The following is a 23,577-nucleotide window of genomic DNA, read 5'->3' as shown; positions in this document are numbered from 1 at the left end:
GAGACTAGAGAGACAGCTGGTGGTGTATTGTCTGGAGATGAGGCCAGCTTGATCCTGTATAGTAACTCGTAGGGTAATGCCAGCCATAGTTATGTTGGGTATCTTAGCTGACAGATATGACAGATAAGAGGATGTCAATCAACGACCGGACAGGGATAGTTACTTATTTGCAGTCCACACGGAGGATCGACCTTTTGCCTGAGAAGGCTGTTTAACCTGCCGAATGTAGCTGCTGTCAGGCAATTTCAAGGTTTTAATCAATGTCATGAATGTGCTCCGCTCCTGGATAAAAGCTTATTGATCGCATCTGCTGCTTTTAGACACAAGAAAAAAAGATCACCTGAGCAAAGCCGCTGACCTGTTGCCTTCGAATCAACGCCCCGCTGCTATGAAATGTCAGAGTATGTTGTGGATCAATCAGCACTGTGTGCGAGATGTGATAATAAGTTGGTAAAAAACGTGCGTTCATTAAATGGGTGTTAATGAGCGACAGTAATCAATCGTTCGTCTCACATGAATTATGCTCCAATATGATATGTGTTGTCGTAAACAACCGAAGTAAAGTCGTGTTAGATATTTGAGATTCCAGTGATTCTAGTCCTTGGCTTGAATGGAGCTTTTTAGCGAGCTGACAACGACTGATCAGATCCCAGGATCTACTTAAGCCCCACAACTAAATGTCATTGCTTGCGATCATTACAAACCAGGGCACAGTTGCTCAATCGATGTTACAGACAAATGCCATAGTCAGCCCAACTGAATGTTATCTAAAAAAATCATTTTCAATATAGTGTTAGGTTTTAAAGCCAACGTTACGGCTAACGCTCATGACCGACCAGACCCTGTGCATTACATTTGGATGACGAATCAGATGCCCCATGCAGAACTCACCAGTTGTATGATTTATCATTATAAACCAGATAATTGTAGATAAATCATGTCAGGTGGACCAATAACCTCAACAATAATGTGTAGGGTAGGCTAGTTACGTGGTGATCGTGGCTTATCAATAATGATACTCTTACCTGTGGTACCGATTCATTTCTTCTCAAGAAAGGTGTTTTCACTCAGTTTACTAGCATTCAAGTGTGGTTGGTCACCAATTGGAGCCAGTGGCCAAATGGCTTCCTCTTCATTCTACAGTGAGCAATGTGCTTCCACAACCATCAAAACTATACTGGCATGTGCCAACCTGTGGGTTGCTCAATGTCACATTTGTCAAGTTAGTCTTCAATGTATCAACATACCAGGACCGCAATAGTGAGCATAGTTTTGCTCGAAATCAAAAAGACACTTTGTCATCTCACGGAATGCAAATCGCACATCATAATTACCATCTCATTAGTATTAATGTATTGTGTGTGCTATGATGTTCGGAATAGTTTTATTTCACATCAAGTCCTCGGAGGCAGAAGAATAATCACTGTTGGTAAATGGTGGCCATCGGGGATTCATTCCCAATCAATTTGCTGGCTCTGATTTCAAGCGCAAATCAACAGTTAACTGATATACCCATATGTAAGCATTGGTGTGGACGATAAATTGGCTGTTGAAATGCTAAAGCGAGAAATAAGCGATTTAGATTTTATCTTATGGACTATGTGCTTATTTTCAGGTCCTAAATGTTCCTTGTCGTAGTGAAGATTCTATATGTGTCTGCATCAGAGGTCAATAAAAAACCGAGTGAGTTAATGAATTCATGTCTTCACAGCATCAGAACCTCATCAACTCACACAAGACAAGTCTCATTAAGGCAGTTTGTTGACGTCTGAATGATTAAACCGGGCACCTCCGCTGGCATGTCTTGTGAAAATAGCTGATTAGCAACAACGCAGGGATCAATCAGTCGAACTATTGATTCATCGATTATCATGGCAGATCAACCACAATTACTTTTAACCCACGAATTTTCTTTGCTGCCGGATTGAAAACATGAATGAATAGAGAGAACCATCAAACAACCCTACCCTGGCCTTCAGGGCCATTTGCTCTGTATTAGTTTCTACCTTTTTTCGGCGGGCAAGGAAAGAGTAGCATGACATTGTTACTGGTATACGATACATGTCATAAAACTCCCATTACTTTCATTAGGCAGTACTCTGGCAACTTCCTCTGTGACTGTTACCATGTTATGTATATGCAAAAACAAGCGCCCAGTTTGAGCTGTAAATGCTGTTTGTTCCTTGTCACCTTCAAGAAGTTGAAACTGCCAATAACCATACCGAAGATCAAGGGAAGAAAACCACTAAAACCTCATACTAATGTACCAGGACCCTACCAATGCTAAGTAACGGTATGCTCGCTGTAGATTATTTTTGATTCTCCCAGGGAAAATACGAACCCTTCAGACTATCCAATGAACTTGAACAAAAGTAGCTTGATAGGAATGATGATCTTTTTCGGTAATACATGTACAGACTCTACGCGTGTCCGCTTTAATGCAAGTAGTTCATAATGAGCAATCTCCATCATCTGGCCAACATCCCACAAAAGTCTCTGATAGAAAATTCCTTCCAGATAAAAGCTTCCATCAACCCTATCATAAACCAAACAGTTGCATGAAACCATTTGATATCACGACCAAGACATCGTCCGCCAGACCCATCCATTCCCGCAAAAACCAATTTATGACCAAATCCAGGTATCAAATAGCCATGAGCAAGTTTCTGGTATCACAGTCAGGTTCTGCTGCAGGATATTCATCAGCATTTATAGCTAATCCTGTCATAAAACATCACTTTGATGCTGCAATGGCAAAAGCTCCAGATATCAGGATAGTAAGAGTGGCTACATGCCTGGTGGGAGAGAGATCACCTCGTTCAAATCTTGAAACCACTCAGTTGATTACAGCACAGGCTGGCAAACTTTGTTATTTTCTGACTCGGATGAGAGCTTTAAATGTGTAATACGTGTTATATGTAAAGCTGCTTTCCAGCTACTTGTGCCAGCTGTGGGACGGACTAAACTTGTTTCTATTTTCTATTCATCAAAATAGAGCATACAGCGAACATGTTGTTCAAACAGAAACCACTCGAAATGCTAATCAGACAAACTGACACCAAATTGATACTATATATTAAGCACCAACAATAGTAACATATATATACTCCGGCTTGTAGACACTTCAAAAGGACAAAATTGATGAAATTATCTGTAAATTCAGGTCAACTATTAATACCATTTAGAATTGTAGAAAGCATTTTTGGTACTGTTGCAATTGCCCTGTAATAAGTTTTCTGATTATCACCGGATGTATCAGAATACAGTATTGGCACGTCGGCCACAGTGCCCACATAGCCAAAGAGTTGCTTGTTGGAGATTTCTAAACACTATCTAATGGTACATTCGTGTAATGACTGACTTGATATACACTTGTTTTCATTATTATGCTTTCAAATTAGTTAGAGTTATCAGTGTATTAGCTGTTCAGCAGCAAGAGCTGCCATCGTACAGTTCACCAAGTTCATATTCAAGATACCATAAAACATGATCAATACTAGATCAACAGTACTAATCAAATGGCCTCACCATCTGCTACTGTATTCGCAGACAAGAAAGTGAATGCATCCTTCGAGGCATATCTGTGAGCTCAGCTGTGAATACAGTGTACTGACCAAATTCAGTCACGTTTGGTACATCTGTGAGTTCAGCTGTGCAGATGGTCGTAGATAGAGGGGGAACGCAGAAGATGTTTCTGCGGGAGGGACGAATTTGAAGGAGAATTCAAAACATTAAATCGATCAATAAATCTAGATCCAACTGATTCATAAAGGCCTACTGTACATATCAGCTGTGATTTACCAGCAGACAGAGGTTTCATAGGCTGAGAGACATCACGCCACAGCTTGTTTATTCAATGAAACCATGACACAGCTGATGCTATTCCTTCATCAATCGTTTTAAAATTCATTGAAATATTGTCTGTGTTAAACTATGAAATCGCCATGGCGTAATATCACCTCCACTGCTTAGCTGTGAAGGCAGTTCTATTACAAAACAAATTGTAAAATTCTCACTTAAGCAATAACCTGACTCTTCTTTTTGTTCATATTCGTCTATCCATAAATTACATCAGTCCGTCTGCAGACAACTCTATATGGTTTCTAGCAAATCAATTTCACGCATACACGATCAATGTTGATTCAGGTTCGGAGGAATTTAATAACCTATCTTATATTCAATTATTGAATTATTCAAACGTGTTCATCACTCATTTTGGAAGTGTAAGGCTTCCAGACTGAAAGATCAAAACTGACTGCTGCTATTGCCATGTCTGGTAAGTCCAAGTACATAAAAGTTGTTGTTACTGTGACAGCTGGTAACACTACTTTCCTGTCATCCAGTCACAACTGTACAGGGATGGTGGGTTCAGATAAGAGATCACACCACTGTCAACTTCAGTAGTTCAATCTTGAGGTTGTGTAATGGCAGCTGTGTTTCGAATCCCAGTCAAGACAATACGATCATGTTCAAGTTATTTTGGAACTTTAAGAGCGACATCTGTACGGGTTTATATACACATGCTATAGTTTCACTGAATACATCAATTGGTGCAAGTATTCAAGTACTCAAGTGCAAGTACATGACTGTCTCAGTCAACTGTAGCAATTAGACGTAGATACATAACTTGTGGATCAGACAAATTAGTACAACTTGACATGTGGATCAGACAAATGGGTGTAACTTGACATGTGGATCAGACAAACGTTTGTTATTGAAATGTGACCTGTGTGATCTCAGTGAACAGTGTGATATGTGATGTAACTCCATCCCCCAAAGTCGGTCCAAGAATGTCGTGCTAGGAACAGCAGTGATTGGCATGAATGGTCAGAGTGAACACACGAGAAAAGCAGTGAACATTCTTCACCACAACTGAGAGATTGTAGGCTACTTACATCAATAGTGTCCTGAAGTTTTAGTGAATCCTACAAAAGCATGGTATTTAGTTAGAAAAGGGTCTTTGAGGTAGAGGTTAGATGACAATGAAAACGGTTAATGAAAATATGACATAAACATGACACTGAATCCAGCCTTCTTTCTGTGACACTTTGTTCTCATGCTGTTCCATTGTCAGTATATCATAGCAATTAGTTAGATAAGGGCTCCTGAGATACAGATGAGATGACACTGGAGTGGGTTCGAAATGACTGCCGGTGACAGCTTGGTAAATGGCAGTATCATCATTAACCAACACATCTTACGATATCTACAGTGGAACCCCGGGCGGCGACCACTAAAGTGGACTTTCACATTCTGGAACCCTGTTCTTGCAGTGCAACGTTATTTGTTAGGACAAGAAAACACACTAACGCCAGTATCTTCTCTTCAGCTCCAAAGTATCTTTCTTTCCCAACTGCTAAGCCTTTCTTGCCATAGTAAATTTGTATTCTATGATATCACAGAGTCGGGGATTTAATTCCGTTGTCATGGTTACTGACCAACAAATCAGATTGTGTGTAGCAACTGGTGGCAGTACCTCATTCGGGAAGTAATACAGTGAGGTGAAGGTTTTATCCTGACGCGATGTTAGATTTTTTTCCAGCTGACGAGTGAGCGTGTTTCAACATTATCAATAATCGTTCCAGCCGTGTTGGAATTCTGTTTCTTTTAGGGACAATTAAGTGGACATTTCTGTATCTTCTGAGGACAATTCCCATGGCCCGCCTACTAACAGATGGATTGTCGCCATACCAGTTCTTGAACGGGCTGAGCCAGTCGAAAATATAGTCTAATTAGAATGATGCATTAGCTAGATCATCTTGACCATCTGTGCTGTAACATCGCTCAGCTTTCAGACAACGCACGTCATACCTGCAGCCATTCCGGAGGGAAATCCGCTGGAAGTTCAGAATGGGCTTAATTTGACTACTCCTATTTAATGACCCGACTGGGTTTTAATACTGGTACTCTGGTATGGTTAGTGTTAGTTGGAGAAGTAGCAAAGTCCACTGGAAGTGCAGGAATCGGGCATGCAGCTCAGAATCGTAGAGAAGACGAAATGGTAGCAACTGCTACTGTCAATCTTCTGCCAATCATTGAGACGTCAATGCATGCAGCAGCGGAATAAATTAAATCCCTTGATGTCAAATCATGTTCTTCACGCTACCACTGATGAGCTGTCAACTGACTGAGACTATTCTAATTGGGCATTTGTCAAACTGATAGATGATACCTTATCTGCCTGCCGGGATGCAAGATTAGAATGTAAGAGACGAAAACCCCCGGATACCAAGAGGGCTCAATCAAGGTGAGACCAACCAGTTCTTCCCCATGCCTGTTTGTGCAGAAAAACGGCTGTGATCAATCCTGGCGATGATCATGTAGATAAGAATATCCTTAGGAAAAATCACTACGATGATACCCCATGATTTCATTCACATCGTACTGAAAACTCTGAAAACTGGGTCAAAAAGTTTCCAGGTTGCTTTCTGACCACCAGCTTCTGCCTTTATTGGCCATGGTTTGGTGCAGTTCCGAGATTGGATAGTGCAGATGGTAGCCCTTGATTGGCATGTCGGACACGAGTGTCGCTTTTTATCGGAGGTAATCATTATTCATGCTATTCTCTGTTTGAACAATCTGCTGCAGACAAATATGAATAATTCCAATGTTGAGATTAGATCCGCCGGGCCCGATGATCGATGTGTGTGATTTATTTATTCATTCATGTGTGTTCAAGACGGGCCTTGGTTGCTCTCGGACGGCTGGAGTGGCTGTCCTGAGTAGGGTCTTGGTCGCTCTCTTGACCTGAAGGAAGGTGAAGGGTCTGTCCAGAGTGGAGGTCTAACGACACTTGGCTTTTTTGAAGGCATAGAGTATTCTTTGCTTTAGAACATCGCTACTTCGTTCAATTTCTTCTGCACCCAGTCATAATTCGCTTTAACCATCCGCCTAGTGGCAAACATGGAAGTGGCTTGATTCTCTCGATCTTGCCGTGTCTTCGGGCCAGAAGTGCTGTCGCCTACTGAGCAAGAACAGTCTAGTGCGATGTTGCAGGCGACATATCATTCAGACACCGCAACCATGACTTTCATAAGCACGACTGTTTGATCGGTTGGTGGCACGTTGCCTGAACTATTTCAATGACCCTTTCGTCTCTTCCAACCACCATGATCAATCGTGTCCATTCTTAATGGATTCCGAGATGCGTACCAGACAACCAAGTAAGGTTTTGCTTTTGAAGTAGCGTATTTTTCCGCCGATCAATCTACATGACAAGTTTGCACAACCTTTGCTCCAGGAGTGCTTGCACTCTCTCAAGTTCATCTGAGGACAGCCACAAGTTGATCCAATGATGTGAAATCCCGTACAGTCTTCTCTTTGCCTAAACAAGGATCAATGCGTTGGCGATCAAATTTCGTGACGACTTGCACGAATCGATGGAGCTCAATGGATTGGTAGTGATGTGTGATGAAGTCTGTGTAGACAAGAGTCTCTTTGATCTGTAAGGAGTATGCATGCAGGAATACAGGTCAGGAGATGAGGTGACCTGGTCGCTCTGTCTATCAGGGTCAAGTCGCGTGGTCAGTGAGTCCACAGAGATGCGTGATCAGAGGCTCTTTGATCTGTGAAGGAGCCTGCTTGTTACAGATGTACACGCTCTGTCCATCCTGGTCGAGCTTGTTGGCAAGGGAATGTGTGGATATAAGTATGAAGGAGCTTGCGTACTATACAGATGTCAATGATCTGCCCATCAGGGTTAAGCCTATGGATGTATGTATGAAGGAGCCTGTGTGCTACAGAGGTCAACACTCTGCCCATCCGGGTCGAGACTGCTGGTCAGGGAGCCTGTGGATGTATGTATGAAGGAGCCTGTGTGCTACAGAGGTCAACACTCTGCCCATCCGGGTCGAGACTGCTGGTCAGGGAGCCTGTGGATGTATGTATGAAGGAGCCTGTGTGCTACAGAGGTCAACACTCTGCCCATCCGGGTCGAGAGTGCTGGTCAGGGAGCCTGTCGATGTATGTATGAAGGAGCTTGTGTGCTACAGAGGTTAACAATCTGCCCATCCGGGTCGAGCCAGCTGGTCAGGGAGCCTGTGGATGTATGAATGAAGGAGCCTGTGTGCTACAGAGGTCAACACTCTGCTCATCCGGGTCGAGACTGCTGGTCAGGGAGCCTGTGGATGTATGTATGAAGGAGCATGTGTGCTACAGATTGCATCGCTCTGCCCATGCGGTCGAGCCAGCTGGTCATAATCAATTGACACTAGATCTGCAAGATACAAATTGGTTTCTCAACTTTTACATTAGCTTTTTTGCTTTTGCTGCAAATTCTGTCAAAGTGCTCCGTGTTACTCGCTTCGGGTTAGGAGTCGTGTTGCAATTGCGACCAGTCGTGGAAGAGAAGAGAATAAACCTGTTGAATCACATGGTTCCTACTTAGACCATGAACCACTTTTCACAACATCACTAACAGCATGCCAGTCTTGAATTGAATCAGACCCCAGTTGCTACTGTGGCTTTCTCTGATAGTCATCTGCAGTCACAGAATGAATGCCAATATACTGAGCAAACTGAATAAATCTTTTGCAACTGTCAGATATTCGGATAATTTCTCATATCAGTTCCCAGGGGAGGGGAACAGGAGACAGATCCATAGAAATTCGTTGTTTGCGTTATGGTTTATTGCTATGTTCTTAATATTAGAATTTTATAAAAAGAATTTGATTTGTTTTTGTTATTAGTTTGTTATTTATTACTCTGGAATTGATTTTAGTAGTTTAACAACATGATTAAGTCGTTTTTCGTACCACAACTCAAAGGAAACTTTTAGATATATGGACTTCATGCCTCAATAGCGTGAATGATTAGTTTTTTAGATATTCAGAGTAGACCCATACCGATCCACCGTCGTTGTACACAGGACTGATATTCACCGCCAGTAAGTCGGCATGGAGTAGACCATGACAAACCAGTTTCAGTTTAACTTTCCTGGATCCCGTTTTATCTCGATTTCGTTTTTTACTTGTATCCACATCTTCTCCCGGTTCCTTTTTACCAGGCAGAAGCCTTCCTTGTACCCCATTTTGTGTATCCTTCTACAAACTAAGGATGATGCTGGTTATATTTTCAAGCATGGTACCTCATCGATAAACCAATATGATTTCAGAATTGAGACATTCTGGGTAAGGGTAGCTATAGATAGTTGAACAATCTAAAGCAAAATCGTTTCCTGGATGACATCGGCTCAGAATAATATCGTCCATCTTTACTGAATACAGTGATCTTAACAGGGATTTGAAGCAGTCCTGTTTCGGTTACCAGCGACCATGAAACCGATCCAATATCATCGCTCACCCCCAGGACATCCGTGTCCATTTCGAGTCAGACATGTCGAATAACCACAGCAGAGCTTCCAGGACCAGCGGCACTATTGGAAAAGATGGCATTCCTAGACTAGGGCTGATCAATGTGCATTAATGACTTCGACCGGTTGAGGTGATATTGTGTGGGGCTTGGATCAAGTCCGCCAATGCTGTGTGGGGATCTAGGCTCTGATTTGGTCGACAATTCGATAAAGAGATGTCATGAATAACAATTGCGCCCCGCAGATTGTCTCCAACCCTGGATGTGGTGGCCATGTACTAATTCGAATGTGCCGCTCTTTCCAAAAGGTGCCCAACTCGCTCCTTACTGTGCTGGCATTCTAAAAACCTTATGGAAATCGATGTAACATCTGACGCAGTATACATGTCAACGTATCCCCGAGCATTTTCCCGACAAGGCAATCAGATTTTGTTTGCAACATCAATCGATAGATTATTTCAGGATTGCTCGTCAATACTTCATACAAGAGTTAGTCAAAATACGCCGATTGTCTCACGAGGCTTTCTCCTTACTCATTATTCATATCATGTTCCAGTAATTGGTACATTGTTTCCAGTAATGATTACACCATTGTCCTGCCCCCTCCCCGCGTGCAGTCATCCTTTTAAGTGTGTGGTATTTATTTTTATTGAAGAATACTCCCTAGGGTTTATCCTGGGTACTGGTGAGATCAGATTGATGCTGACTAAGTTCAGCAGATTCTCAGCCTAACTGATTCAGATCAGAGCAAGGAATGCTACTCACCACACAGGATGCCTCACAGAGCTTGCCTAGCTTTGGCCGGATGAAGGGACTGAAACATCGAAAAAGGGAAACATTCATAAGGAATTTATCATGTCTCAGACAACTGAAAGAAAATGACGATAGGAATAGCTGGTGTTGGTACAACATGCTTGGCAACTGTACCAACCCCATTTAATCTTAAACTAGCAGACCCACCCAAAAGTTATCCTATACCTCTTCACTCGGCCGTCATGTAGCTGGCATGGTGTTTTCCTTATGGATACAGCAAACGTTATGCTTCCACTTGTCAAAAATACTGTTAAACTTGTTTCACTCGATATCTTTAAATCGATTGGTTGATTTTTAGACAAATTCTCAAGATAAAAATGAGTGTGGCTTCAGTTCTGCTGCATCGCATTCTGGGCAACCAGGTAAAGACGCCATCATAGCCTACATACATGCTTGGTTTAAGATACATGTGTAGAGATTCCTGACAGTGCAAACTGGCGGGTTACTTCACTAGGCGCTTGATAAGGATGAACGGAAGCATGCGATAATCCACTTCGCAGCACGGTAGCTGTTATAAACAGGCATGGCCTAGGCCTTGTGCTATAACAAATTGCAAGTCGGAACCTCTTCTAGCTCTTCCAGAGTGTTAGAACTAGATTCCAACTTGCATGGCAAATTCCGAGCTACCGGTAGTCAAGTTTAGGTCGACTTCTCGAAGGTCAGTTGATCGTAGAAAAGCGAAGATGTATAGGCCTATGCGAATGGTTTCTGGGGAAAAGAATAAACCGTCATCAGTCACTGTGGGCCTATGTCGTATTGGCCTACATGTGTAATACACCCGTCATTGAAGAAGTTCATATCACGATGACAATTCAACAAACAGAGGCCTACACAATGTGACCCTGGCGACCTGCAGTGGGCAAGGCCTAGGAATGAACATTATCGCATGTTTTGGCTTCGAGTCATGACAGTAAGGGTAAGACATATAAGGTCGCTATATGCGGATACATTACAGCCTACCTCGTTTGCCGCCACAAGAACGTCTGTATCGGCAAAGGCACCGTTTGGTCGACTGCTTGATCGTCATCAAACTTCCTCTTAGGCATAGCTAATCCAAATCGAAAACAACCATTAATCCAAAATCGGACATCAACTCATTGAATGTGAATGGTATCCTCGCACGTGCCAGTGTGCTCAGCAGCATGGTCATACTGATGCGCCGCGTGCTACTGCTCATAAAGAAAATGTGGAGCATCACTCGCGCGCCAGCTAGGAGATCGGGAGCTAAACAGTTGTACTGTATTGCTCTCGGACGCTGTTACAGTATAGGGCCAACACGCGTCGAAAACAGTGATATTGACCTGCTCCCACCTAGCCATCCTGAGATTCAGGCTTCTTAGTCATATTAGACATATTAACAGGCGGAGTAACCACAGGTTATACAAGGGTGCCCAAAGAGAATAGGCGAATAAGCCCCAGGCGCGGATCCGGGGGGGGCACTTGTTTTTTTTCGGCTCAAAATGAAAAATTTTCAAAGTAAAAAAAGTTATGGGACTGAAGATGTTGGTTCATTTTGAGCAGAAAAAAACAAAGTGAAGAAAAATTTTTGACCTAGAAAATTTGTCATCGTTCAGTCAGTTCAAAATTTTCAAAAATTTTCAAAGTCAGAAAAGTTTTGGGACTGATGATGTTGGTTCATTTTGAGCAGAAAAAAAAAGTCAAAAAAAATATTTGGACTTAGAAAATTGAGCTCTTTTTCCATTGCTTTTACATGCCAATGCCATATCATAAAACGCCATGTTTTGAACCAACCCCTGATCATGTGACCGATTCCTAAAATGGCGGATGACATGGAAATCGAAAACGAATCTCAACAAAAACCTTCCAAAATGTTCACTCTGAAGAAGTGGAATGCTGTGGCTATGTGGAGCTGGGATGTAGAATGTGATACTTGTGCCATCTGTAGAGTTCAAGTGATGGGTGAGTTCGGTTTACATACTGGTCTAAATAAACGTTTTATTTCTTGTTTTGCCCAATATTTTGTGTGTATTCCGCTCGCAATGCACTGTCTATGCAGTACACAGGGTGACCCAAAATCAACGTTCCACATCTTTCACTCTTTCAGATGCCTGTTTGCGCTGCCAAGCTGAGAACAAACAAGAAGACTGTGTTGGTGAGTAAGGGATGAGAAAAATACAGAAAATGTATAATTTGGACTTTTCTTTAAATTTCCAAATTTGTCACAATTCACAAATCAAATGACTCTAGCCTATCAGATATGTCAGGATCGGAAGCTTTTCGAAGAATACGTAGTTGAATGTCAATACATACGACGTGTTCCATACATAAAAGTTTGCTATTTCTGTTTTCCAGTTGTGTGGGGAGAATGTAATCACACATTTCACAATTGCTGCATGTCACTGTGGGTGAAACAGAACAACCGTTGCCCCCTTTGTCAACAGGAATGGGTACTACAGAAGACTGGAAACTAACATCAACTAGAGACATATTGACTTGGCCTTGGATATAAACGCCAACTGGACCCAAAGAAATATCAATTAAGCACATGTCTGCATCCTTTAGGCTTTCATCCATTTGAATGGAAAAGACTTTCAGTGTTCTCAAAAATGACTGTATATTTCCCCTGTATGTATGTATGTGTGTATAGTGTAAGATAACAAATTTGTAATAAAATATTCAAAAACGATTTCTCATTTTAACTGCTTCCTTGGACTTTACGGTGCAGATGGATCCTATGATATGGAACAGCAGGTGATCGCCCGAGAATGTTTACCCTTCATCTCATATTATGGAATAAAGAAATAAATAGAAAGATGAATTTCATAAAGTAATGTTTAATTTTAAATAGATATATATACCTGTATATAAATATTATTCACATACTATCATCTTGAACTCGAGTCTGAGATCAGTCACCTTTACATGACTGATAAGAGTTGGTTTGTTACAAAATGATTGAAATAACACAAAATACATATACAGGGTGTTTCAAAAGTATATGATCTTTTCCCTTCCATCAACAAATGACAGAGGCAGCAGATAACATACTCTGGTCTGGCAGTTAACTGGTCTGCCTTTGTAGGCCCAGGTTATCATATCACCTAGGCATGTTGAGAGACTTGTGAGACTAGGCACTATTTGGCCTATAAGACTAGTTACAATGAAACTTGGAGACCACAGCACGTTCTATTCATTATAGCTCATATCATGGGGCTTTGACGGTTAAAATGAGAAAAAAATCAACTACAAGTTTCTGCAGGACAAAGGTCATTAAAACATATCGTGACACCCTGTACACACAAAGCTTATCCGATCAGCAGATATTTCCATCACAGATATGCCTTTAACACATTCACACATAACACAACAACAGAAAATGCATTTAGGAGCGCCACCATTGTAAAGTGCCAAGTCAGATTTAGGCTCATGATATTTACAGGATTAACGCTTGCAATGACCCCAGGGCCCAACTCAAGGGGACGAGCTACCTCCGCCAACCCCCGGACACCCTTAAAAAAGCTTTCTTATGCAGATATAGGACACAAATGGCAAGAGTGGAAATTCCCCCCCCCCCCTCCCCCAGGTCACCCTGTGTTGGTGTTTCCCCCTTGTGCATTCCAGCGATTCAGTACAGGATAATGCAACTTGACATAAATTTTGATCAAAATCACATCAGAGATTGAAAGACATCTCCTATATCAATGAATAATAAAGCATGTATCAAATAAAATGTTAAGTAAACCACTACAAATGACCGAATGATTATCAAATTTAAGTTCCTGTTGGTTGTGATCTCCAAATTGCATGACCACGTTGCAAAAACTAAAACTAGCACATGTCCTTCACTGATACATAAGCTCCAAGGTTAAAGCTGAAACTGTTCGAGTCTATAATATAAGTCAATGTCATGGATATTGATAAATCTTGGCTCGAAGCCTCATCACAAAACTGCAGCATATTGATAGAGTATTGTAAACTGGCACAAATTAGACCACGAAGACACACACAAATTGATTATTCACATTGAATTTGACATCTGTGATACTTTACAATAAGCAGCGTGAACACATGAAATGAACACTGTAAATCGAGCTCTCACGATTCTCGCCACTTCCGCCCAATCACCAAATCATTGATACTAGCATAGTCTGGATCATCAGCAAACCTAGCATTGAGCTCATCAAAGGTTGGTCTGTCCGCTGCGTTATATTGCCAGCATTTGTTCATCGTCTCGTAATCCTTGTCGGGGCATTTCTCCGGTTGTGGCAGACGTTCGCCCGCATCTATCTGAGCTATTACCTGAAGAAGTAATTGACAAGGAAGTTCAAATGATAAACACAAGTCAAGTCATCACACACAACATGCATCCCCACCTTTTGTTGTCCCATAATACACGCTGCCGTTACAGAGAGCCAAAGCGTGGCCAAGTGGAGCAACACCATCCACCTCAGCAGATCACCTGATTGGTTTCAGGGGCCAAACACCAATCACGAGTGCATTCTACTCACTTGGAAGAAAGACAAGGGTGGTATTGTGTTTTTCATATACAAGAAAAATTACAGGTGTTTTTCTTGTTTGATACAATAACTGGCCGAGAAAGTGGATGAGCTCTGGTCAGTGGCTAGACTCGGGGCCAGGAGATGGTACTGTCGTAGTGGGTGAGTGATAAGTGAGTGAGGCGTTGACAGGGCAACCAGATTGAACTGAGAGTGGTCAGCCAAAGGATGTTATGACGACTGATGGAAGGGGGGCTGGAGCAACAGCCAGAGCCAATACTCCTCTGTGGGAGAGGTGAATGGATGGACTCACCTCTTTAGCTGCCACCTCCTCGTACGGCTGAGCACCATATGAGAACATCTCCCACAGTGTCACACCAAAGCTCCACACATCACTAGCATTGGAGAACGTGCCATAGTAGACACACTCAGGGGCATACCTGAAACAGTAACAAAACTTTATTATCTATAACCGAACAGGATAATGTTGACAGATTTGACGTAGCTTTGTCACTGGTAGTCTCCGAGAGACCCACCCAAGGTGTAGCTTCTTGGAAAGCTAGTGTTCCTCTTCTCATCAGCCATTTCTAATAAGAAGTTGAGAGAAGGGAGTGAACCAAAGAAATGGAGGTAAAGTGACTAACATGAGGTCATGAGAACTACAGGAATGTTACGTACCATTTGACAGGCCACCTGCCTCCTTTCGATGCCTGGTAATAATCACTACCAACACCAACTGCACGTGATAAACCAAAGTCACTGATTTTGATCTGTTTTACCGACGCTAAAAGAATATTCCTCGCAGCCAAGTCCCGATGGACAAACTTCTTTGTCTCCAAGTACATCATGCCACAGGCGATCTGGGCTGCCCACAGATACAGTTCGGATTTCTCGATGCGTTCTGGGTACTCGATTAGGTAGTTCAGGAGTGAACCCATCGCTACCAATTCTTGAACCTGGAAGATAAAAACATGTTTGAACTTCCGTACGAGTGCAGGTTTTCTGGTATCTACCACAGCCTAGGATCAGCAAGTGAGCAAAGTGTAGAAAGAAACTCAAGTGGAAATGACAAAGCAAATGAGCTCTTTTGACATGTGATCCAAGTCTTCATCGGGGTCTCAAGTGAAGTTGCAATCCTGCTCACTTTCAGAGGGTTTCTGTTTTAAGGAATTGATTCTCAACTGAAGATGTTGATTGTCTCACCAAACACCACAAGAGCAGAGCTGACATTAGTCCAAAACTGAGGTGGTAACATACCATTAAGAGTAGCTTGCCCTCGCTGACTCCGATCAGCTTGACGATACAGGGATGATCAAGCTTGGCCATGACCTTCGCCTCAACCAAGAACTGCTCCTTGCTGGAGGCGGTATGCATGATCTCAGGATGAAGTGTCTTCACAGCAACACTCTGTTTCTTTCCATTAGGCTTCTTCCAAGTTCCACGATACACAGAGCCGAATTCTCCTTGGCCAATTTCACGCTCTGAAGTCAAGATTTCTTTGTAAGAATCGATGGAATTGAGAAATGAACCTATTGTGGTGTGCTCTCATCAAAGTAAGAAGATGACATTCATTACCAAAGGTTAGGAGTTTTCAAAATCTATCAACATGATAGTTCATGTTTGAAAGAGCTTGATGAGCGTTCATGTCATGTGCATGTTTATATATGTTTTCTGAAACTTTACCGAGATGGGTTATCAGTAAGAACTGGCAGGAAAAGCAACGACAAACAGAAGGACACTTACCCAGTTCCATGCTTGGATATGGTATCAGCAAGAATTCACCGGGTGATGCTAAAAATAGAATGGCAACATCAATGAAGATGCATTTGTGAGTACCAGTGCTATTAAACAAGTAAAACACTTCATTGTTTGTATCTAGAAATTCAAAGTCAACTGTGTTCATGAATAAGATGACCTTCCTCAAAGACATCTCATTCAATGAATGCACTGACCAGGACACTTACTAACTGACATAAAGATCAAGCTCAAGAGAATACAACTAGGTCCATTTGGTTTCTGATATCAGTCTTATATGCAGAGATCGGGTCACATATCTCGGTCTTCAAAATTTGTTTTGCTTGGCTTACTTGGTTCGGCATATTCTGAAGTTGGATTTGCAATTGGAGACTTTTCCTTCACTTTCTTGCTTTTCTTGAAGAAGGCCTTGAGATGTTTACCCTTGGACGGCGATGATGGTGATGGCACGTTGCTCAAATCAGTAACAGATGGTGGTGGTGGTGGTGGTGGATAATCAGGTTCCTGGCTCGGTGGCTTGGCCGATATGTGCGGCGGCTTCTGAGGTGGGGGCGGAGGTCGGTCATCAACTGCCGCGGGCAGTACAGGTGGTTGCAAGCTAGGAGGCGCTGGTAAATCTGTACAAGAAGGCAAAGGTAACTGATGAGTAGGTCCAGGTTGATATTTCGGTGGAACCTTTGGGACGGGACGTGGACAGCTCTGTTGAGTAGGGAGGTTCTGGGGATGCCATAACACTGGTAAGGGGGCACTCAACTGGCTATGATAACCTGGGGGACTTCGAACTGCAACCTGCATCTGAGCTGCTGCTGGATGGCTCTGCTGAGTTTTGTAAGGAGGAGGAGTGTAACTAGTGGTTAAAGTTTGCAGTGGGTTGGTTTGGAACTGTGGAGGGCTTGGTAAAGGCATTTGAGGCCGATCAGCTGGATTAGACCGACCTCTGCTCCTAGCAATAGGAGAGCCAGATAAAGGCGAATTTGAAGGGCTGCAGAACTTTGGTGAGTTTGACATTGGAGAGCAAGATCTCGGGGAGTTAGACAATGGGGAGTGACTCTTCTTTGGAGAGGACAGTGGAGAATATTGCCCACTGGGCTTTTGTGGGAAAACGTCTCGAGTTGGAAGGTTTCGAAGACCTTTTTCTAAAAGGTTAACCACACCATCTGTATTAGGTGGAGGGCGGTCTCCACCAGGGGAGGTTGGTGTAGTATGATCAGGAGAGCCAATACCTGGTGGTAATGGCTGAGGGGGTCGGTCAATCATGTGGTGAGGGTACAAAAAGTTATCAACAGTTTTAGGACTTGGACTGGGGGAAGGCAATAATCTGTTATTTGGGAGTGACGGTCTTTTCTCATTGGAGATCTTTTTTTCCAGGGTATGAGTAGTTGGTACTGGGAGTGAGGGCCGTCGGTCACTGGGAGATATAGGGACATCCGGGGTAGGAGGTGGGATATGGCTTGAAGACTTAAACTCAGTCAGAACTAAAGGTGGAGGGATTTTCCCCTTCTTTTTTTTGGCTGAAAGAGAAGTTACCATGTTGCATGATTACTGGATGATTAATTGGATTAACGACAGTTTGAATTTATCGAAGTTTGGGAGAGAAATATGATAAAACCTAAGATAAGGCCGTGGCATGCACCGTGCTTGATAGCCTTCTCTCTGCCCAGGAGCACTTCCATCTGATGGCCAATATCTTTGGCTTAACTTCTTCAGTTTTCAACTTGCATCTGACTATGACAAGCAAAAATAGTGCGCCTACCTTCCTTGATACCGCCTCCTCTCTTGGGTCTCAGTAGTTTGATGTCGAGTAGTTTACCTGCCGGAGTGATGGCCATTTCCAATTTACACGGCAACCCGTCAGCCCTCTGCGAGTAATGCTCAATCACGTGTTCTATGGACTCGAGATACGGCCCGTCGTCTATGTAGGAAAACACATGGTTTTCCTACAAAACAATGAAATGAAGAGATCAGTGAAGAATACAATAACAAACCCAGGAGGCATGGGCTGAGACACCCCTGTCACCCACCAACTGAAATCCTACAGCTATCAAGCACATCTGTTGCTGTCCCACTCCTTAAATACCACTTCATCCCTCATTGTATTCACTTGGATCGCAAGGCAGTATAAACAAACAATAAACAAATATATGAAATGCAATTATGATAAATCCCACTTACGTAATTCTTGATTTCGAAGTTGAAGACAGTCCCCTGGCAGATGACAGCTAGGACATGCCAGTGTGGATGTTTGGAGCTGTCTCGCACGAGAAATGTGCCATCCTTTGCCTCCACGTTGTGAAATAGTTCTGCTGCAGCCTGCAAGTGAACAAAATGGATTAAAATAGTTTTGAGATTTGTGTATTTCATTTTCACTGACGACATTAGGAGAAGAACCAACCGGCAGTAGTCCTCTTCTTGAAAGTGAGACGTCTCTGCTGGTACGGACGTCTGTATGGAAGAAGACAGACTTCCAAAGACCGGGACAAGTTAGTGGCAGGAGAAAAAGAGGTAGGACACATGTCAGGGAAGAGGAGAAGGGGCAAGACACGTGTCAGATGGCTTGGTGCAGTGAAGCGAGATGGTGCAGTGAAGCGAGATGGTGCAGTGAAGCGAGATGGTGCAGTGAAGCGAGATGGTGCAGCAGCTGGTGTAGATTTGATGGGCGCTGCCAGTGAAAGAAGACCATGGTGAAGGTGTTACCATGAAACCTACCTCTCGTTTTAAATTTCTGTGGTACCAGTCAGACATGTGAACATTGGGCCTGGGACTCCTGTATTCATCTGGAAGGAGGAAAAAATATGAATAAAAAAATAAAGACAAGGACAAACATTAAAAAACAGATATCTGTATGATCAAAGATAAAAACATGCACACAATCTGTCAAAATAAACATCAAGCACTGTGAGAAACCTTGTCCCAAATAGAAAAGTGGTCTATTGGCTTCATCTTCTCGACTACATGATCACTGGGACTGTGGATAAACCTTAAAGGGATACTAGAGGCAGAGCTAGGCTGGCCAGACCCCAAGTGTGGTAGTTATCTCATAAGAGTTCAGCACAATTCACACTTGCACGGGGAAAACTTTGAGTGTCACATCCACTGACCTGACAATTATGATCTGTTAACTTCTGAAACATTTTTGCAGCAACTTACTGAGTAACTTGGCAGCATCTTTATGGTGCAATCGCTCGGCAAGTTGATATGGTGTCGAGTCGTCCTCATCTCTTGGCCAACAAGGGGCTCCAAATGAGAGTAAGGCCTGCAGAAAAAATAATCATTGATTCAGAGAGAACTTTCTGTCTTGCACTACAGACTTTGCAGTGGTGGATAACTGACTGGAAATATCCCTAATGCAGTGAGAGTTGACTGACTTGAAAACTTAGCACAAGTAATTCAAAATTGACATGGCTTACTTTGAGGCATTCTGTGTGTCCATACTTGGCTGCAATATGCATCGGCACTGATCCAGTCACCAGAGACCTCTCATGGGGATCAGCCTTGCCTTTCTCTATCAGAATCTTGATACTGTTGGGCTGATTACCTGCAATAAGTCAGAACACACACTGAGGTCAAACAGGGGAAACACCCAGGGTTGCTCTACTCACCTCGAGGCTGCACTGACTATTGTGTCTAATGTGTCTTGTATCACCCCAGGGAACGACACCATTGCCTTTTGATGTCAAGCATTGACACGTCAAGCATTACTACACTGCCACACCGAAGCGCAGGAGGATCCCCGATGACTTACCCTCGGCCGCCTTATGAAGCGGGGTCATGCTGTTACTGTCCCTCAGGCGCACGTCTGCCCCCTTGGCTAGCAGCTGTAAGATGATGGCATCATGGCCAAGATACGCTGCATCATGGAGAGCCGCACTCCCATGGTACGCGGCAGAGGATTTTGCATTGATGTCGGGACACAGAGTGGACTCTAATATCTTGCGTACAATAGCTGCATTTCCTACAATAAGGAAGTGAGCGATGGTAACTGACAATGAGTTATGTTATCGGCAGGAAACATCTTGAGGCATTGACATAATTGAGCTTGATAGATCTGTAATGTAAGCATTGACATGTTTCAGCTTGATATTGTTTGGTGCTCATGTAGTGAAGCCATATGACAAGGCAAGTTCACTTGGTACAGGAGGCTGTTAATCATGTTATTATTCCGATATTCAACATACCTTCTATGACAGCTTTGTGTAAAAAGTTTGTCCATCCGTAACGACAGGCCGAGGGAGGTGGTGGGCCTTTGCGAATGAACTTTCTAAGTTTCGATGGAAGCCCATGGGATAACTCCTTATGAGCATTTATAAGGTTTTCCAGTCCTGAAAATCAATATATTAAGCTACTTTAGAGAAAAAAGGTCCTCAAAGCTTTTATAGAGAAACATTTGAGAAAAACAGGACTTCATAACTGAACTTTGTTTTCCAGGCTTTGGACTATAAATGCTCAGTGGTACCTTGACTACAATATATAGCTGTGTTCATTTTAAACTCCGTCCCCAAGTCTTTTAATTCTTCAAAAACAATATGAAAAAAAATCTCCCCTAAAGTGTTTGCTTATCATATGCTTTGAAGGTGGCTATACTATGCATAGGCTGAATTCCTTAAAGGAATATGATTTGATCCATGTATAGATCGACATCTTGGTACATTTGTCTTCATCTCACCTTGGAAGATCGTGCCTTTATCAATATTGAAATAGACCTCCCCGCACTCTGTTATCTGGAAGTGATGGAGTTTCCCTTTGGCAGCTAGACTGATCGCGAAGTTCCCAGGAGTTGATTGGCTGGCTCTTACAAGATAAAGGCCATCTGAACATCCTCCTGAAATCACGGAGAGGAGAAGGGCTGGACCGACAGAAGAATTAGCACTACAAGACTGGGAACCTTTTTCCTGGAAATGGCAGTAAACTCTAAGACTGTCAAAGCGTTGCCAGCAGCAGTAAGAATCTACCTTTTCCTAGAAGTTTGTTAGGGCGGTGACCAGTCATGCGTTTCAGCTGGAACAAAGTCTCACAGTAGCTTTAGCGATGTCCCAAGTTGGTTAGGCGTTCTGACGTGTTCTGAAATGATTGTTAAATGGTGAAACCCACGACACCGCCGAGAACGTGACCATGATAGCTAATAATCTTACCTTTTCCGAGTGCGATTTCGGCCTCCTCTCTGCTAATGGAGCCATGGTACCAGTACATTGAAGAGAGTTCTTTCTCAGCATTGTCGGCATCTTCTTTCAGCAGTGCTTCCAGTGCTTCCTTAGTTCCACCATAAACTTCAAGCAAGTGAGTGATTTTGTTTTTTCCATCAGCCGAAATCAAGTGATTAGTGTAGGCATTGTTCGATGGTGTTCCATCGCCTCCAGGTTGAACCTGGTTCTCCATTTGTAACCTACGTATCTGGCAAATTCTGAGTCATTTGCGTGTGATTTGTTGATATATATATTACAGAAAGTGGGATTTCAACTTTCATCTTACTTCCTGGTTCAATGACGTCACGTACTCAATCTGTTTGGAAAAAGGCACCGGCAGCGGCCGCCTCAGCGCCATCACGCGGGGCCCAATTGTATTAAGATCAAGAGGTGTGATGGCTTGGATAGCTCCTGGGTGAGTTTACAGTAGGGACCTACACGTTGGATAGGACCCACTGGTGCTGCCACATTAAAGGTTCAGACAGCTCCTGGATGAGTTTACAGTGGGGGGAGGGGAGGGCTAGCGAATACTAATGATATATCTGGGACAGCCATCTGTTCAAAGGTACGGACAGCTCCTGACTGGGCCGTAATGCACACACAGTGTACAGAGATCACATTTTTGTACCAGGCACCAGTTGTAACTGGGGGAAGAATTTGCCGACCAACACAAAACTCTCCGCCGACCCCTATCGGGCATTGAGGCGACTAAATAGGCATGACAGATCCAACAGGTGCTGCCATTTGAATGTCAGACAGCTCCTGTGTGAGTTTACAGTAAGGGCCTGTAATTCATTTTAACCTCCTACAAAACATAGCTATCGACGTCAAAGAGATACTTTATTACATTAATAATTCTATACTTCATTATTTACATCATACATTTTACATTTATAACCAATATTTGATTGAGAAAAAATTGGTGAGAAAAAGTAATTGCCTTTGCTCACCCTTTTTATCACAGTTGAATGTTTTAAACCTTCCAAGCCCTGTGCCAAATTAGAGTTGCTATTACCATTAAACCAAGCATTATGCTCAATGAGCCTCTGAGTTTTAAAATCTGATGACAAACTTTTCCCAATTAAAGCAAACAACTGGGTCCAAGCAAGTTTAAAACCTGTGATGAGCTTGACCATGGTTACCCAGAGTGTGTCATCTTCCTGGTAATAAAGACCAGTAATTAAGAGATTAGAATAAGAAAATATACATATTTGTATTGGAAGAAATTGCAAAATAAAAAGTGTGCATTGTGTCATTCTAGTATTCAAATATTCATGATTCGGAACAAAATTCTATTGCTATATTTTATATCATTTCCAACTAAGCGCCCCATGGATGCCGGTAGGTAGTGGTGTAGCAAAAATTCAATATTGCCGTCAATGTAATGATAATGTAAAAAAATCACCACCGAATCGACATGGAATTACTATAAACTCGGATCCAAAAAAAGCGCAGAGACTAAAAACGCGCAGGATCGGCCTTGCGCGATCTCGAGATGGCTGCGCTATAGGATCGGTAAAACGCGCAGCGCAATGATGAGTCACCACCATGTGCGAAATGTCCGGAAAGTGCTCAGCAGGTGTTGTTTTCATCAAACTTATAATTCTAATGGTTATTTCCCCCAGATTTTTAACTTCTTATACGAATATCATGAAAATGTTCCACTGCACGCTTTTTAAGATACCTCACATCTGTCATGTTTAAAAAGCAGTAATAAAACCATATTATGCAACATTTATGAATCGTTCCTAATTGCCTTCTAATCACGAAATTATTCATGTTGAAGTGTTGAAGACTTCAGAGCAGAATGTTTCCAGGGGTAGTGAGAGACATCTGAATATCAAGGTATGTACTACCGCTCTATTTCGTTTTACCCAAAATGTTCACCTTGGTGTCCAAAACGTAAATAACAACAAGTGAGTGTGTATGGGCGGTTATTACCGCAAATAAAGACAAACCAAAGCAAAGACACTTGTGTAGCATATCAAGGACACGTAGATTGATACTCCTGGGCGGTTATTACCGCAAATAAAGACAAACCAAAGCAAAGACACTTGTGTAGC

General features: G+C 42.6%; 3 protein-coding genes across 4 annotated transcripts in view; 1 reads left to right on the top strand and 2 right to left on the bottom strand.

Annotated features, from left to right (window-relative positions):
- Positions 1-11,250, bottom strand: part of LOC135495015 (protein unc-80 homolog) — a 94,433-nt gene extending 83,183 nt beyond the window's left edge. The window contains exons 1-2 of the mRNA XM_064783402.1: positions 11,083-11,250; positions 10,075-10,123 (exon numbers count right to left, since the gene is read on the bottom strand). Coding sequence (XP_064639472.1) covers positions 10,075-10,123; positions 11,083-11,168 — 135 coding nt within the window. The 5' untranslated portion in view covers positions 11,169-11,250. The remainder of the gene's footprint in view (positions 1-10,074; positions 10,124-11,082) is intronic.
- A 640-nt stretch (positions 11,251-11,890) lies between these two features.
- On the top strand, positions 11,891-13,035 carry LOC135494494 (RING-box protein 2-like). The gene is made up of 3 exons (XM_064782528.1): positions 11,891-12,042; positions 12,188-12,235; positions 12,436-13,035. Exons 1-3 carry the CDS (start codon positions 11,901-11,903, stop codon positions 12,552-12,554), a joined length of 309 nt encoding a protein of 102 aa, XP_064638598.1. The 5' UTR covers positions 11,891-11,900; the 3' UTR covers positions 12,555-13,035.
- Positions 13,036-13,051: 16 nt separating this feature from the next.
- Positions 13,052-21,816, bottom strand: LOC135494474 (tyrosine-protein kinase HTK16-like). 2 transcript variants are annotated; one of them, XM_064782497.1, is made up of 15 exons: positions 21,464-21,816; positions 20,998-21,153; positions 20,510-20,653; positions 20,077-20,286; positions 19,742-19,869; positions 19,482-19,587; positions 19,041-19,108; positions 18,507-18,644; positions 18,088-18,271; positions 16,667-17,845; positions 16,323-16,370; positions 15,837-16,060; positions 15,258-15,535; positions 14,893-15,019; positions 13,052-14,382 (listed from the first exon to the last, which is right to left on the bottom strand). In XM_064782497.1, exons 1-15 carry the CDS (start codon positions 21,705-21,707, stop codon positions 14,179-14,181), a joined length of 3,438 nt encoding a protein of 1,145 aa, XP_064638567.1. In that variant the 5' UTR covers positions 21,708-21,816; the 3' UTR covers positions 13,052-14,178. The 2 variants fall into 2 exon arrangements, with proteins under 2 accessions (XP_064638567.1, XP_064638569.1); XM_064782499.1 differs by having other exon boundaries at positions 16,667-16,951.
- Positions 21,817-23,577: the final 1,761 nt, after the last annotated feature.

Source organism: Lineus longissimus, chromosome 10 (genome assembly GCF_910592395.1).
Source record: "Lineus longissimus chromosome 10, tnLinLong1.2, whole genome shotgun sequence".
NCBI lineage: Eukaryota > Metazoa > Nemertea > Pilidiophora > Heteronemertea > Lineidae > Lineus > Lineus longissimus.
Note: the sequence above shows the minus strand (reverse complement) of the source record. Positions and strands in the feature narration are given on the sequence as shown.

Bases quoted from the DNA above. Each gene is read 5' to 3' on its own strand.
- LOC135494494 (XM_064782528.1), top strand. From the start codon at position 11,901: ATGGCGGATGACATGGAAATCGAAAACGAATCTCAACAAAAACCTTCC. The intron at 12,043-12,187 runs GTGAGTTCGGTT...TCACTCTTTCAG, and splicing joins CTGTAGAGTTCAAGTGATGG to ATGCCTGTTTGCGCTGCCAA. The intron at 12,236-12,435 runs GTGAGTAAGGGA...TCTGTTTTCCAG, and splicing joins CAAACAAGAAGACTGTGTTG to TTGTGTGGGGAGAATGTAAT.
- LOC135494474 (XM_064782497.1), bottom strand. From the start codon at position 21,707: ATGGAGAACCAGGTTCAACCTGGAGGCGATGGAACACCATCGAACAAT. The intron at 16,371-16,666 runs GTAAGCCAAGCA...TTCTATTTTTAG, and splicing joins TTCAGAATATGCCGAACCAA to CATCACCCGGTGAATTCTTG. The intron at 16,061-16,322 runs GTAAGTGTCCTT...TCTTGACTTCAG, and splicing joins ATATCCAAGCATGGAACTGG to AGCGTGAAATTGGCCAAGGA.